At 49.3% G+C, this 16582-nt stretch overlaps 1 protein-coding gene across 1 annotated transcript in view; it reads left to right on the forward strand.

The window, feature by feature from the left end:
- The window catches only part of PRKCA (protein kinase C, alpha), a 289399-nt gene that overhangs the window by 213925 nt on the left and 58892 nt on the right, over positions 1-16582 (forward strand). The window contains exons 7-8 of the mRNA XM_006886263.1: positions 12256-12390; positions 13588-13761. Coding sequence (XP_006886325.1) covers positions 12256-12390; positions 13588-13761 — 309 coding nt within the window. The remainder of the gene's footprint in view (positions 1-12255; positions 12391-13587; positions 13762-16582) is intronic.

Genomic DNA, 16582 nt, shown 5'->3' on the forward strand with positions numbered 1-16582 from the left:
GCTTCTTCCATGTCTCCTCTGTCTCCAAGATCCGCTTTCCAGTGAGAAATATCAGAACTGTGGTTTTCTTGTAACGACAGAGTAGAGTGGTCACAGCCAAAACAGCATGTGACTAGCAAAGGTGAAAATACTGTCTGGCCCTTTATAGAAGTTTGCCAGCCCCATGGTCTAGGAGGTCGGGAACTGGATTCAAGCAATGACAGCCTGGCTTCGGGGCCCAGGGAAGAAAATGTATTCTAGAAACATCACTTGGTTCATCTGCCTTCCATCTCCCTCCGCTGTAACTTTTTTTTTTTTAAGTTGTTGTCCATCTGTTTTGCCCCGGAGGGCATCAAAGGTTGTAATCTTAAACAAAACCTCCAAGAAATAGCCTCATCTTTGTCCAGCAGAGCAGCTGATAGACTCGAACTGCCAACCTTTTGGTGAGTAGTTGAGAACTTAACCACTGAGCCACCAAAGATCCTTCAGCTATAACACTCTCAACCTCGCTGCTATCCAGTCAGTTCCAATTCATATGACCCTTTAAACTGGCTTTTCAAGGCTGTAAGTCACGACGGGAGGTGATGACCTGTCTTTCTCCCATGGAACGACTTGAGGATTTGAACCTGCTGACAAAAGGACCTCAATTAGATCGTCTTCAAATTCATTCAAGTCCGAAGACCTCAGCAAGGGTAATGCCCTTGTGAGGCGTAGCCCTGGGCCCATCTGAAGGGGGGATGGAGCAAGGAGTGGCTGCCTTGTCTCCTGCCAGCAGGCCTGACCCAGCAGTCACAGGAGGCGGAGTTAACCTCTCTGGACCAAAGCGTGGAAACTGAGAGGAACCTAGGTGCCCAAAAGTAGTTGTTGTTGTTGTTGTTAAGTGCCATCGAGTCGTAGATGACTCATAACAAGCCTATTAACGAAAGACTTGGATCCTTGTGTAACTTTCATCATTTCTCCAAGTTCACAGGGTTTTCGGAGGCAAGCTATTTTAGAAGTGGATGCCACTTCTGTTTCCAAGCTTGTTTTAATCGAAGAGCTCCCCTAAACACTGTCCACCATGGGGAACCATTATCGCATTTGGCACATCAGTGTCACAGTGTTCACCATCATAGCAACCACGAGTTACCTCTGTACAGCAAATGAACAGACCAGTGCTATACCCCCTAGAAGAATGTTTGACCAAAAACACTCACAACCAGGCCTGAGGGCCGCAGATTAAAATCACCCACCTTTGCTGTGGGAGCATCACTTTCTGTCCACCAGGCCAACTGAGCTCTCTCTATGTTGTTATTTGTTAAGTACCGCCGAGTCGTAGACGACTCATAGCAATAGAGGAGTAGTTAGATAGAGCAGAGACGTAGAGAGGTATGTGATACTCAAAACTCAAACGATTGCCATCGAGTGGGGACTGACTCTCGAGCAGGATTTCAGACACTGTGAATCCTGTGAGAAGAGAGGGCCTACCAGAGTCCCTGGTGGATTCGAACCGCCAATGAGCTGCCACCTCTTGGTTAACGGCACAGCTCCATATGGACTATACCAAAGGGATACGATGAAGCCGGATAAAGTCACCTAGCCCAAGAAGAATCCGTGCCCTTGATTGTGCTGTTGGTGAAGAGTACCGAGTGTACCATGGACTGCCGGAAGAACAAACTAATCTGACTTGGGAATAGTACAGACGGAATGCATCTTAGAAACAAAAATGGAGAGACTTTGTCTCCTGTACTTTAGATACGTTGTCGGGGGGTGGTGTGGGGGGGGGGCAGGTTGCTAGAGATGGACATCATGCTTGGTGAAGTAGAGGTTTAGTGGGAAAGGGAAGACCCTCAATGAGATGGGCTGACACCGGGGCAGCAGTGAGTGTACGCACAGCGGAGATTGTGAGGACAGCGCGGACCTGGGCAGTGGCTCGTTCTGTTGGACACAGAGACCTGGTGGTGGTGGTGTTGATGATGCACCATTAAGTTGCCTGTGACTCATTGTGACCCCGGGTACAGTAGCTCCAAAGTCTGCCCTGCCCTGAGCCAGTCTCACTGACTCCAACACACTTAGTCCCAAATCCCCCAGTTACTCTATCCATCCATCTCATCCTAGATCTTCCTCTCCTGCGCTGACCCTCCACCCTTCTGAGCATGATGTCCTTTTCCAGGGATCAGTCGCTCCTGGCCGCGTGCCCGAAGTATGTGAGACAGAGCTTCAAAATCCGAGCCTCCAAGGAGAGACTTGGTTTCACCCTCTCCAAGACAGACCTGTTTTGTTTTCTTGGCAGTTCATGACTCTTCTCCAGCACCACAACTCAAAGTCATTGATTCTTCTTCTTAGTATGACTTGGAGCTCACTCACCAGTACCTAACACCGAAATCATGTGATGGTGGTGGTTGTTAGATGCCAGACAGCCGAGTACAGCTCATAGCGACCTTGTGAACAGCAGATCTGAACCCTGTCCTGTCCTGCGCCACCCTCATCTCTGACACACTCGTGCCCATTGCTGCAGTCATTATGGAAAGACATTCACAGCACATTGAGGGGGAAAGAAGGTTGCAGATAATCTAGTTCTGTTTGTATCAAATAGGACTCAGGACTTTGCACACCCAGAGGCAGGTGGGAGTCTGACATCCACATATGCTAGCTGTGGTTATCTCTGGGGGATACAATCTAAATATTTTCCATTTTAAATGTCTAAAATGCAGCTGTACTATTTTTATAACAAGAGGACACGTTATTATAGAAATTATTTAAAAGCATTCACTCTGCTCTTTTAAAATTTTGATAGTAAATGATTTTTTAAAGTTTTTAAAATTTTATGGTAAAAAGTGGGGAGCTCTGGTGGCCTAGGGCAAGAAGCTGCGCTGCAATCCCTAAGGCACAGGGTTTGAGTCCACCAGCTGCTCTGGGGGACAAGGATGGGCAGTCTCCTCCCATGCGATTAACTGTCTCTGAACACCCGCTGGAGGGGCAGCTCTGGGTCCGTTCTCACTCTGTGGTAAACAACATAGTAAAAGTAATTGCCCTCCTCCCATCCTCATGCACCTGTTCATGCATTTATTCTGAAAGTAGCGGAGAACCCTGTGCCCAAGTGGTGTTCTAGGCAGTGGCCCAGTGTCAGCAAACTAAACAGTCTCGTCTTGACTCTCGTAGAAAACAGAGAAAGAGCTCATAGTAAGGCCGTGAGAAAAGCATGCAGAAGTACTAGCCGCAGGAAAGAGCCGAGCTGCTGCACTGGGTCACGGAGCCGTTCCCTGTGGAAGCGTCGTTTGAGTGGAGATGAGAGGAAGCGTCATTTGCACGGTGGTGGGGAGAGATGGGAAGAGCCCCAAGACAATCTGAGAAGCAGAAAGTGCAGTGGGCCGTGGGCACTTCTGGCGCTTCTTGTGCGCCAGAAGATGAAAAATCATTAACCAGGGAGCTGTTGTTGTTGTTATGTGCCGTCGAGTCGTTTGCGACCCTGTGTACAACAGCCCTAAACCGTGCTCTATCCTGTCCCAATCTCACTGTCTCTGATACACCCATCCCAATTACCCCAGTCACTGAATCAATCCACCTCATAGAGGGTCTTCCCCTCCTGCGCCGTCCCTTCTCCCTCCCAAGCATGGTGTCCCTCTCCAAGGACCTGTCTCTCCTTACAACATGTCCAAAGTATGTCAGATGAAGCCCCAGAATCCTTGCCTCCAAAGAGTTGCTTGGTTTAATCCTCTCCAGGATGAATCTGTTTGTTTTCTTGCCAGTCCATGGTACATTCAATACTCTTCTCCAGCACCACAGCTCAAAGGCGTCAATTCTCCTTCTATCCTCCCTAGTCATTGTCCAACTCTCTGATGCATAACAAGTGATTGCAAAGACCATGGCCTCTATCAGGCACACCTTAGTCTCCAGAGAGATACTGTTGCTCTTGAGTACTTTAGAGAGGTCCCTAACAGCACTCTTTCCCATTGCAATACATTTTTTTAATTTCCTGGCTGCTGGTGCCAAGAGTGTTGACCGTGGAGCCGAGCAAACTGAAGCTGTGAACAATCTCAATCTCTTCACCATCCATCCTGATGCTACCAATTGGTCCAGTGGTGAGAATCTTTGTCTTCTTGACATTAAGCCTCAGTCCATACTGAAGGCTGCAGTCCTTGACCCTCTGCAGCAAGTGCATGAGGTCCTCCTCAGTTTCAGCAAGCAGGGGCAGCGGGCATTTTATTCACTGCAGCTGTGCTGCCAGGAGGCTGTGAGGTGCATTAAGTGGCACCATTCTGCCCCGTTGGCCAGCTACCGAGTCAAAGGTAGATGAAGTCCTGGGTTATTGCTTGCCAGACGTACTTAGGGAACTCTGGTGGGTCAGTGGTAAGGAGTTGCACTGCCAAGCCAAAGGCACAGTGTTCGAATCCACCAGCTGCTCTGCAGGAGAAAGATGGGCAGGCTTCTCCTCTGAATACCCCCTGGAGGGTCAGCTATGAGGTGGTTTCTACTCAGTGGTACACACAGCACATATACACAGGACACACAAGTCCTTGGAGCCGTCTTCCTGATTGCCCCGTGTTTGTTCAGTTGATCAGGGTTTGTTTTTTCTGGGAGAATCAGTCCACCAACACTGCAGCGGTCCACGTAGCTGCCTAGTAGGTTAAGTGGTGCCCTGTGTTCCTTTGTTACATGTAGCCTGTTGGGATCTGGTATCCACACCCAGTCTATGGTGAAGCGCTGAAACACCCCCTGGATTCTGGTTTTGCCACAGTTGTTCCACTAAGCCCTGAATACAGCATATTTTCATCAATTTAAAAACAAAATTAAATCATCAAAATCTGCAATTATTTACTTGTTCTTATGGCTGGTCGTTGTTGACCTGTCTGCCTTCAGCATCTTAGAAGCAGAAAGGACCTTGCGTTTCCAAGTCCACGCCTCTACGTGCTGTAGGCGTCCTTGATAAACGCATTAATCTAAGCCACGTTTTCTGTTTGCTACAGTGCTCTGGCAGGCAGAGTCACAAAATAGGTGAGAAGGAAGGAACACACGGTAAAGGTTAGTTGGTTTCATGTCATAATTGAAGAATGTTGAACTTCAGAAGGACCTTTAGGACCACTGAATCCGAAGGGAAGTTTGGGGAAACATACAAGCTAAGACCAGCAGTTCGCAGACTTCAGTGCACGTGTTCAGTAGGCATGGGGTGGGGCACAGCGCAAGAGTCCAAGTTCCAGACAAGTTCCTGGGAGATGCTGGCGCTGCTGGCCCCAGGGCTAATGACCACAGGGCATTTGCATTGCCGTTTTTCCAGAGAGAGACTGCTGCTTATTGATCTCAGGTCTGGGGTAAGATGGACATAAAGGTATTTGTGAATGAAATAAATACCCTGCAATCAGGCATCAGGACCCATGTGTCCCAAGCAGGAATTCTCTCTCTGGGCACTACTAGGAACTCAGGAATAAATGGAAATGGTAATACAGGCACTACGCATTGACCAGGAGCCCTGAGGTGGTTGTGCATGATATATTGGGCTGCTAACTGAAAGTTCAACAGTTCGAATCCACCATCCACTCTGTGGAAGAAAAATGAGACCATCTCTTCCTGTTATGATTTATAGCCTCAGACACCCGATGGAGGGTCTCAGGAGTTAGAATCTGTTCAGCAGCAAGAGATTGGGTTTGGGGTCTCCATCACTGATACTCGGTTCCAGTCACTTTGTCAAACACCATCATTTCTGTTCCTCTCAAGAGGCTGGTGAGAAGAACGCTATGAGAATAATCTAATCTTACAGATGAAGGGCCCCAGGCTTACAGCAGTTCAGGAATTTCTTCACGGCTAACCATTATAGTGTGATAAACTCAGGATTTGAACGCTGACCTCTTGGCCAGAAGACTCTGCTGCCGTCCAAGAACTCACCTACATCATTGGAGCTGAGCATGTGCTCCACCTAGTGGTGATTGTTGTTAGGTGCCCCTGAGTCCAGTATGACTCATAGTGACCCTGGGAACCTTCAACTTGACCCTGCCCTATCCTGTGCCATCCTCCTCATCTGTGACGTGCTGGAGCCCATTGCTGAAGTCACTGTGTCAATTCATCTCATGGGGGGGGTCTTTTTCTCCTTCGCTGACCCTCCATCTTTCCAAGTTCCAAGGAATAGCCTCACCTTGCTGCATGTTCAAAGTATGAGAGGTGATGCTTCACCATCTTTGCCTCCAAGGAGCCACCCTGGATGCTCTTTCTTTAAGACATATCTGTTTGACCTTTTGGCAGTCCACAGTTTATTCACCACTCTTCTCCAACACCACAGCTCAAAGGCATCGGTTCTTCTTCTGTCATCCATAGTCATTGCCCAACTCTCTGATGCGTAGCAGACAATTGAAAAGACTGAATCAGGCACACCTTAGTCTTCAAACTGATATCATTGCTCTTCAGCCCTTTGGAGAGGTCCCTGACAGCAGACTTACCCAGTGCAGTGTATCTCCTGGTTTCCTGACTGCTGGTACCAAGGGTGTTTATTGTTGATCCAAACAAAAAATCATTGACAGCTTCAGTCCTTTCTCCATCTCTCCTGAATGTTAACTGTTGGCCCTGTAGTGAGGACTTTTGTGTTCTTGATGTTGAGATGTGATCCAGAGTAAAGGCTGTAGTCTTGATCTTCTGCAGTAAGTGTCTCATATCCTCCTTGGTCCATAGGTAGGTGGCAGGGCTGCAGTCTCGATGCTGTGTGAGGATCTGCTCCTGTGTCTGCCATCTTTACAGGAGACAAGTGGGTAGAATTCAGCATTGGACACGTACCAGCCAAGATTACCAAGGGGCTGATAGCTGCTTCAGCTAACAGCCCCTGTTCTGCTCAGATCGCCAGTCTTCTGGAGCCATTGCACGCTTCTGCCACCATGGCTTGAATTCTGTTTGCTCCGAGACCCCAGCAGAGCAGCCGGCTGCACAGAGCAGTGTTTGCATTGCAGTAGTAAAAGATGTCAGCACGCTTATCCACACACCTTCTCGGGTTGTCTGAAATCTCTGCAGTCCACTATTGACTTCATCTTTATCCCTAGGCATATATTGATTTTATTTGTACAACCGGTGAATTCGGAATTACATTCTTGCCAATGAGAGCCATGCTTGCAACATGCAAGCCGGAAAGGGCAGGTCTCTTTGTCCTGCTGGGAGACCAGTTACCAGACAAACCATTGTCACAAAGAGAGGGGGTGGAGGAAACAGGCTGAAAACAAGAATGGGCAGTTCTGGGCCTCTGTGCTGCTTCTCAGCCAGAGACCCTGCTGGGCCCTGGGCAGGCAGGACTTCACGTTAGTAGCACGGCCACGCTGTGGCACTCCTTGGAAGGTCTGGACTGGGCTTGCTGCTCCAGGGAGCTGGTCCACCTTGACCTTGTGAGAGAGTCCCTGTGTGTCTGGCTCCTCATACCCTCTCTCAGCGTGGCCAGTGAATTTTAAGAGTTCCGATATCATTTGTGTTGGGTGCCATCAAGTCGACTATGGCTTGTACTGACCCTGTGAACGACAGATCTGCACCTTGCCTGCACCGTCCGTCTCTGATACGCTTGAGCCCGTTCTTACCGTCACTCTGTCAATCTGTCTTGCTGAGCATCTTCTGCTCTTTCTCTCGCCCTCCACCTTTCCCAGCACGGTGTCTTCTTCCAGGGAATCCTGACAACGTCACCATCCTTGCCTCAGAGGAGCACCCTGGTTGCACTTCCGCCAAGATTTAATCTGCACACAAGGTCGCTGTGAGATGGAGCTGATACGATGGCACCTTACGATAACAGTAGCTGTATATATGGAAGGAGCCGTGAAACAAGTAAACTAGACCCCTCAGTAGATATTTAAAAGCTGTGATGTGAGCTGTCACCGCTATCAAGTTGATGCCAACTTTTGGCAAGGCTGCAGGTCACAGTAGAGTTGTCAGGACAGATCTTCCTAAGACAGGTGACTTCAGCTGTCTCCTGTGGAGGGGCTAGTGGGCTCGAACCACCAGCCTTTCTGTTAACAGAGAAGCACTTTAATCACTGCACCACCAAGCCCCCTAAGGAAAGGCACAGGGTATCCAAGAGGAAGTCTTAGAGGAAGAGGTTCTCTGTGGAAATGACAGGTAGACTTCTGGGACCAGAGGATGGAGAGTCAGATAGCGAAGGTGGGTGGGCATGTGGGGGAGCAGGTAAGGCAGGTTAAAGGTGGGGCGATGTGGGCAGAGCTCGGCGCCACCCAGCCCTGGCTGCAGCTGGGTTGACACCTGTGGGTTCTCTGGTTCCTCTGTGTTAGGTGCCCTCTGGCCCCCCAACTCTTCCATGGCTAAGTTGCTAGGATTTACAGCCCCTGTCACTCCCAGTCCTCTGAGTTGTGAGGTCCAGACCCCTGAGATGGTTGTATCCCAGGATTTTCCACCCTAGAGTTGGCGGCTGTTGGTGACTCTTCAAGCTTGGAGAGCATTCCCTGTTGTGCGGCAGCAAAGCCTGCAGGTGGCAGTGTGGACCAGCTCTGGAAGCCTGCACTCTGGGAAACGCTGGGGAAATGACACCCAGGCTGGCAGGGAGGGCAGCAAGGCAACCACTAGGCCTGACCTATCTCTATCTCAGGCTGGCTCTGACCAGGCTGTGGGTCCTGGGTCTCCTGCCCAGCCAGCCACCTGGGCCGCGGCCACAGGGGCCTCACTACCTGCCTGAGCTGAAAGGCAGGAGGATGGAGTGGGGCTGAGCTCTGTCCAGCTCCGCCACCCGGGTCCACGAGTGCCTGTGTCCATTCTCCCCTGGACCACAGCACTGATTTCAGACCAGAGTCCACAATCGTATCACATCAGGGTGGGACATTGTGCCCTGGATTCAGAAGTACTTGAAAGAAAAGGAAAAAAAAATGCTTTTATCTTGATGTCCTTTTTTTCTGATTATAAGGACTATATTGTCCCTAAGATTAATTAGAAGAAGCAAAGAGAGCTTGAAGCACCTACTTCAACATAATTAGATGAAGGTTGAAGAACAAAATCCGGAAAGCCGTTGTTCACTGCGGAAAGAACAAACAGATGTGTCGTAGAGAAAGTGCAGCCGGGGAGCTCCTGAGAGGCAACGATGGTGGAGCTTCATGCCACAGACTTTGGACATGTTAGGAGAGGCTGTTCCTTGGGGCGGGTCATCGTACTTGGTCAGTGAAGGAGAGGAAGACCCGGTGGATCGACACAGAGACTGAAGTAATGAGTTCAAGTGTGTCAGAGTTGATGAGGCTGGCACAGGATAGGTCAGGGTTTGGGGTTGTTGTTTATAGGGGTGCTGTGAGTCAGACTGGACTCTTCAACACCTAACAACAACAACAAAGGGAGCTCCGGTGGCATATTCCGTAGGGAGCTGCATTGCTAACACAAAGGTAGAACCTTTCTGGAGGTTCAAATCCACCAGTGGCTCCATGAGAGAAAGGTGGACAGCCTCTTCCTGTACGATTTACAGCCTCTGAAAACCTTCTGATACACACTCACGTTTATTGCAGCTTTGTTCACAATAGCGAAGAACTGAAAACAACCCAAGTGCCCATCAACTAACGAATGGATAGAGAAGCTCTGGTATATTCACACAACGGAATACTACGCAGCATTAAAAAAAAGCAAGGAACTCATGAAATATTATACAAAATTGGTGACCCTGGAGGACATTATGCTGAGTGAAATATCTCAGTCACAAGCGGACAAATATTGCATAGGGCCACTGTTGTAAAATGGGACTGACATCAGGGTTGAGGGAAGACAGAGAAGGAGGGGAGGAATGATGTACACTGCATTGAAACAGATGAGGGCGAGAACTGTTAAAAAGGATATATGATTGGGTATTATTGCCATGATGAGAGTCCTGAATGAAGGCTGCACAGTGGAGTGGACTTAGGGGGGAGGGATTACTTAACAATCAAAGAGTTTTTCTTTTACTTTTCAAGGAGAAGAGTGAATTGGAGGAGAGAGGGTGGACAGCGAGAAAAGTGCAACAATGAATAACTGGAAACCCTAAGTCTCTGTAAACTTTCATTAAAATTAATAATAAAAAATAAAACAACCTTCTGGGGGGTCAGCCACGAGTCAGTTCTGACTCCACAGAAGTAAGAGAGGAAGGGCAGGAGATGCACTGCATGGCAACAGCCCCCGTCGTTTCTGGAACACTGTGATGTTCCCGTATCCTGTGTCAGCCCACATTCCTCTCGTCATTGACTGTAGTGGTGACCTGTCCAGGGAGGAGGTCAGAATGCTGTTAATGGTCATGTGTATCCTATTGGGCCTGAGGTCCTTCACACAGACACGGGACACCAGCCCACACCCTGCCCTGCCTTGCAAATCCATCTCCCGCCACCTTCGTCCCTCAGGGCCCCTAGTCACCTCAGCCCACGCCTTTCCAAGTGTTTCTGTGACGGTCCTGATAAAATAATCTTCCCTGGGTCTCTTTCTCTAGCTCAGAGGGACAGAAAAGCGTGGCATTGTTGAGAAAACATTCTCATTTCAAGCCTCCTGGGTCTTCTTTTCAGTTTCCATTAGGGAGCAGGAACCTGGGGACGGAACAGGTCTGCACTTAAGGCTGTAACCCTACACCCTGTCTTTTTCTTAAAATCCCTCCCCTCCTCCGCAGAGAGGGCAGGGCAGTCTGTGGCCCTGGACTGTCACAGTCCAGGTTTTGTCTCTGGAGCCTCGCTGTTCCCACTGGTTCCCAGGACCCCACACTTCCCGGCATGCACTGCAGAGTGGAGCAAAGGTATCCTCCTCATTCAGTTCACTCAGCCTTGAAGGGATAAGCCCGGCCCGTCTTCCTCTCATGTTATCGTGTCTCTGCTTTCAAGATCCCTGTGCCCAGGCGGTAAGAAGTTTCCCTACGTAAACGAGGTCTCACTTTCAGAGAAAAGCATCAGCAGCTTAGCATCAGACAGGGAGCACACTCTGCTGTCATTTGTGCCTTCGTTGAACTCTAGGATGGACCACAAAGCCTCTGCCGGAAGCCGTGCTCAGTCAGGCTGGGACTCAGAACTGCTGGCGTGACCTCATCAGCTAACACCCTGCTCTAGGGCCTGGGAATTGGCGTTCACTCAATGACCGTGGAATGAAGAGGTGCTGCTGATCAGAGAAGAAAGAAGGATGCTTCCCCCCAAGCTTTCTCTGCTTCTGGAGAAAACAGTTGACATTCTTTTTTCTCCAAGAGCTGGGACCAGCCTTGCTGTTTCTCTTCAAGCCGCTCAGTGGCCCCCTCACCTTTGACTCCATTTCCCCGGTCGCCGCAAAAGTGTTGATTTGAGTTCTATCTTGACAAGTTCTCCAGAGCTCCTGGCTGCCCTTCTTGGCCTGGGCTGCTGCACTAGGGGTACGGGGTGTGTGAACCCTCTCACTCAGAACCTAACCAAAGCAAGAGGTGTTGCCCTTCGACACAGAGCAGGGCTGGGGAGCTCGTGTGGTCCCTGACCCTTTCAGAGCTGACCTCAGCCACTCAATGCCAGCTTCACGTGCCAAGTCCAGAAGCTGGCGGTGGGACCCCTCCACCCACTCTTAACTTCTCCTGGGTGAGCCCATCTCTCCTCTTTTGTCTGTGACCAGTGACACTTAACTCCCTGATCTAAGAACAACCAAGGGCGGCTCTCATCAGCATCTTTGAGTGACATCTGTCTAGTTTCTAAAACCTCATTGTGCCGGCTCACATGTCATCAGTGAGGCTCAAATTGATGTGAACTATTTTATGCCGCTACTTCATGTGAAGCCAGATTCTCATGGTAGAAGGAAGCTCCCCATTTCTTTTCATAGCTCAAATCTTCACACACACACATCCTCACACACTGCTCTTCTTAGTGTGTTTTTCAAAGTGGCAATAAATCATCCCCACGGCTTGCCACTTAAACGACTTCTCTCCAGAGGATAATATTCTCCCTTTTGTTGCGTGGGCACAAATTTCTCTTATGCAGATTAATCTTAAATGAGAAAAATCTACAAATAAGAAAACCATCAGTACATCATTTATCTCCTTGACTATGCTGTGTGTCCCCAAGCACCCTTCTCCCCTGAGAAATAAACTTCCACTTCCGGAATTAAAACCCACCTGCCCACGTTCCCCAGATCTGATTCTGGACCAACTAGAGAAAGAGTTATTGCCTTCTCCAGCAAGTAAAGGCAATTTTTTTTGCTACTTGACCACCTTCTCCCTTTGGGTAAGTATGACATGCGAACAGGTGATGATGCTTCATCCCAAATTCCATCCCACTTCCGTGCTCCAGGGCAGATCAAGTTCAGTTACTCTTGCCTTTTTCTCTGTCACTCTCGTCCTCCTTGATAAAAATGACCTGACTGGTTGTGATGTCTGTGCTTGATGTTTAGAAAGCCAAGCTTGGCCCCGCGGGGAACAAAGTTATCAGCCCTTTGGAAGACAGGAAACCTTCCAACAACCTTGACCGAGTGAAGCTCACGGACTTCAACTTCCTCATGGTCCTGGGAAAAGGGAGCTTTGGGAAGGTGAGACGCCACTGTTTGTCCAAGGGAGGGGTGAAGGGAGTGGAGTGGGCGATCATGGAGAATGTTGGGGTTTATTTTCTTCTCCCTGAGGTTTCAGCAACAGCCATTATGTTTGTACATGTGTTTTGCATGTCTGTCCACTCCATGTCATTTAAAAACACGTCTGTCCAGGATGCCCCAGCCAGCTCAGGGCCCCACCATCTTCATGGTGTTCACAGCAGAGTGAGCATTCCGAAACATCGCTTGAATGGAAAATATTCACAGCTGAGAAGGTTTACATGGAGGCAGCAGATGTAATAATGAAAAGGCCACATCTTCCACATCTGCATCTGTGACTCTGGCCCCAAATCTCATGAGAAACCCAAGAACAGATTCAAGTTCTATCTTCGTCTTGGTTTCTGACCAGTGAGAAGCTGAGAAGAGCAGTCAGTCTCTTCCATTTCACTTACAGGTGGTTGTTGTCGTTGTTGCTGTGTGCCCTCAAGTTGGAACTGACTCACGGCTGACCACAGGAGTAGATTGCCCATCTTTCTCCCATAGACAAGCTGGTGGATTCGAACTGCCCATCTTTGAGATGGCAGTGCGGTTCCTTACCACTCGGCCACTAGAGCTCCCTTCACTCAGAAGTGGTGCTTGAAAGCTAAGCTTACGTGCGAGAGCGTTTCCAGCACACAGTGTGAGGAGTTCTGCTTACCGGCTAGGACAGCACCATTGTGTGGCAGCGGCCTGCACAGGGTGCGAATCTTGACGACGTAGAGAGAGTATGATGCTGGAGGATTTAATCAGCAGTGATGTGCTGGTTTCACAGATCCCGCGTGAAGCAGAATGTCGTGAATGTTTTCCTATTATTGAAATAGTATTAATATTTTCATACTCTTACACAGTTCCCACTCTAGTGATCCTTCACTGGATTTCCAAGGCTGTAAATCTTTGCAGGAAGAGGCTGCCCACCCATCTCCCTCAGGGAAACTGGTAGATTCGAACTGCCAGCCTCTTGGTGAGCAGTGTAACACATATCCCCTCTGCCACCAGACCGCCTCATTTTTACATCTCACATTGACAAGTTTGCTTGAACTGTGGCTGCACAGGCACCCTACCCGACCCTTCCCCTCCCCACCCCTGCCCACCCCACTGCCACCCCAGGACTGGATAGCTGTGTGCTGGGCGGCTTTCAGTTTGCTCTGGGTGTGTCCGCAGGTGATGCTTGCTGACAGGAAGGGCACAGAGGAGCTGTACGCGATCAAGATTCTGAAGAAGGACGTGGTGATCCAGGATGACGACGTGGAGTGCACCATGGTGGAGAAACGCGTACTGGCCCTGCTGGACAAGCCCCCGTTCCTGACACAGCTCCACTCCTGCTTCCAGACAGTGGTGAGGACCCTGGGGCTCTGCTTGTGGGCACAGCACACTCTTGGGGCTCCATCTGCACCCCAGCCTCTCGGTGTCTGAGCCTACTTATTCCTATAAAGGAAGCTGGAGAAGGCTTCGCACTGCTACTGCTTGTAACCCAGATTCTTCTCCACTAAGCAGAGGTGATGGGGACAACTTGTGACTCCTCTGTCACTGGTCGATTTGGGACATCTCTTCCCTTTCAGTGACATCCTCTGATTGGAGGCTGGGCAGCAATTCAATTGAATGGTCCGAACATTTACACCCAAGGTTTCCCACCTGCCAGGCCCGGCACTAAGAGTAACCAAAAACCAAGAGGAGACCCCCTGCCTTTGACTCTGTTCTGACTCACTGACAGCCCTCCATCAGGTTTTGGGGACTGTAAATCTTTAAGGAAGTGACTACCCACCTTTCTCCCACACAGCAGCAGGTGGATTCGAACCACTGACCTTTTGGTTAACAGCACACCATGAAATGCACCATGCCACCAAAGCTGCTTGTCCTAAGACGAAGACATGCAAGAATCCTAGAACACTAGAATAAACAAAGAAGTTATACTTTTAAAAAGCGTACTAACTGAGGCTGCCAGTGTTAGAAGAAGCAAGGCAGATTGCTGCTTGGAAGCGGGAGGGACACTTCAGCTCACTTGCTTTGAAGAAACCGTCAGGAGAGACCAGCCCCCAGCAGAGGGCCGGAGAAAAGCAGGAAAGGGCCCAGGGAGTGGGGTTGACACAGAGAGCCCACAAGCTGCTGTTATGTGCTGTCACTGTCGAGTCGAATCCGACCCACAGCTGACCCCCCAGCAGGTTTTCAGAGGCTGCAAGGGAAGAAGTTGCTCATGTTTCTCCCGCAGAGCAGCTGGTGATTCAAAAAGCTTGCCTTAAAGGGGGGGGGGGGAAGCCCTCCCAGCAGGAGGCTGGTCTAGCGGTAAACAGCTGCACTGCAATCCTAAAGGCCTGTGGTTCGAATCCTCCAGCTGCTCCATGGAAGAAGGATGGCCAGTCTCCTTCTGTGCAATTTAGTGCCTCTGAAAACCCACCGGAGGGTCAGCTGTCGGTCTGTTCTGATTCGGTGGAACTAAACAACAACCGTGTGAAGCCTCCAGCGCTCGGTATTCCCAGGCTGTCTCCCGTCCAGTGCTGACCAGGCCCGACCCTGCTTAGCTCCTGAGCTCAGACAAGAACGGGCGCGTCCAGGGGCTGGCCTTTTCAGATCATCTATCTAGCTGCCAGCATTGCAGTGGAAATTTAGAAGATTTGATTTCCTAAAAGCGAGTATGTTTTTGTTTAATGACATAACAGGTTGGCAAACTGCAGCCCCTGGTTTATTTTGTATGAGCTCAGCTCAGAAAGGTTGGAAAAAATCCCAGAAGAAAGAACATTTCCTGACATAGGAAAATTAGATGGAATTAAAATTTCAGTCGTATCCATAAACCCCTAAAACAAACCCACTGCCCTTTTGACGGTTCCAGCTCTCAGCAACCTGGTAGGACAGAGTAGAAACTGCTCAGAGGGTTTCTACAGCTGTGTGTCATTTTCACAGAAACGACTGCCTGGAGAAACAGTTGTGGATTTGAACCGCTAACCTTTTAGTTAGAAGTCAAATACTTGAACCAAATCTGCCTCATGGGTTACTTATATCAACCCGGTGATATAAAGAAGAACTTCCCTGTCATCAGGTTTCTGAGACCATATCTCTTTTTTTTTTTTTAAGGGTTTTTTTTAGTTATTATTATTTTTGTGTGAGTGTACCGTCAAATCAGATCTGACTGGTACAGGAGGAGATTGTCCCTCCTTTCCCGGCAGAGCATCTGGTGGATTAGAACTATGCGCCTCTGGGATTGTAGTTGCAGCTCCTTGCCACGAGACCGTATCTCTTAATGGTAACAAACAGCCTCATTTTTCTCCTATAGAGATGGCTGATGGATTTGAACCACCAACCTTTTGTTTTGCAGCCCAGCACTTAGTCTACTGTGTCACCAGGTCTCTCGCTTTAACCAGAGTCTAATTTTATTGGTGGACGGCCATCTTCATGCCTCTGCCTCTCGTCGAGGGCTGCTTTTGCACTATGAAGGCGGAATGAGAACATTCCGGAAACCATACACATGGCCTGTAATGGCCTGAAATACTTACAGCCAGGCCCTTTACAGAAGAAATTTGCCGACCCCTGTCATATGGTAAAATTAAACAGAGAACAGCAGAATTCCCAGAGCTCAGATGCATCCAGTCTGAACTGAAAGGAGGAGACAAAGCTTTGCCTGACTTGGTCTTTGCAGATGACCTACAAGAAATACAGGCTTTCGGGTGACAGCAGAATGAAACATTCTCAAAGACATGTTTCCATGCCTCAGAGGCTGTCCTTTCTAAGATAAAGCTCAAGAATCAGGGGCTACAGGCAGGAGGTAGAAACTAGTAGCTCCTAGCTACTGAGAAGTAGTGGTGGGCCAGTGGTAGAATCCCCATTCTCCATGCGGGAGACCAGGGTTCAAGTCCCATCCAGTGTACTTCCTAGCAGCCGCCATCCTGCTGTCATGAGAGCATTTTGCTCTGACTATAGCAGGTGTCACAGAATTTCCAGAATAGAGTAGGAAGGAAGATGTGGCCAGCTACCTCTGAATCCGCGAGGACCCCAGTACTCCAGTCACAACCAATCCTGGAGATGCTGCAGGACCACGCAGCATTCTGTTGTGCACAGGGACACCACAAGTTGGGGCAGATTTGGTGGCCATTAGATGGGAAAGTCTGCTGTTAGAGACCTCTCCAAAGGACTGAAGAGCAATGGTGTCACTCTGGAGACTAAGGTG

Source organism: Elephantulus edwardii, unplaced genomic scaffold (genome assembly GCF_000299155.1).
Source record: "Elephantulus edwardii isolate Elephantulus edwardi_28Jun2011 unplaced genomic scaffold, EleEdw1.0 scaffold00048, whole genome shotgun sequence".
In the NCBI taxonomy this organism is placed as follows: Eukaryota; Metazoa; Chordata; class Mammalia; order Macroscelidea; family Macroscelididae; genus Elephantulus; species Elephantulus edwardii.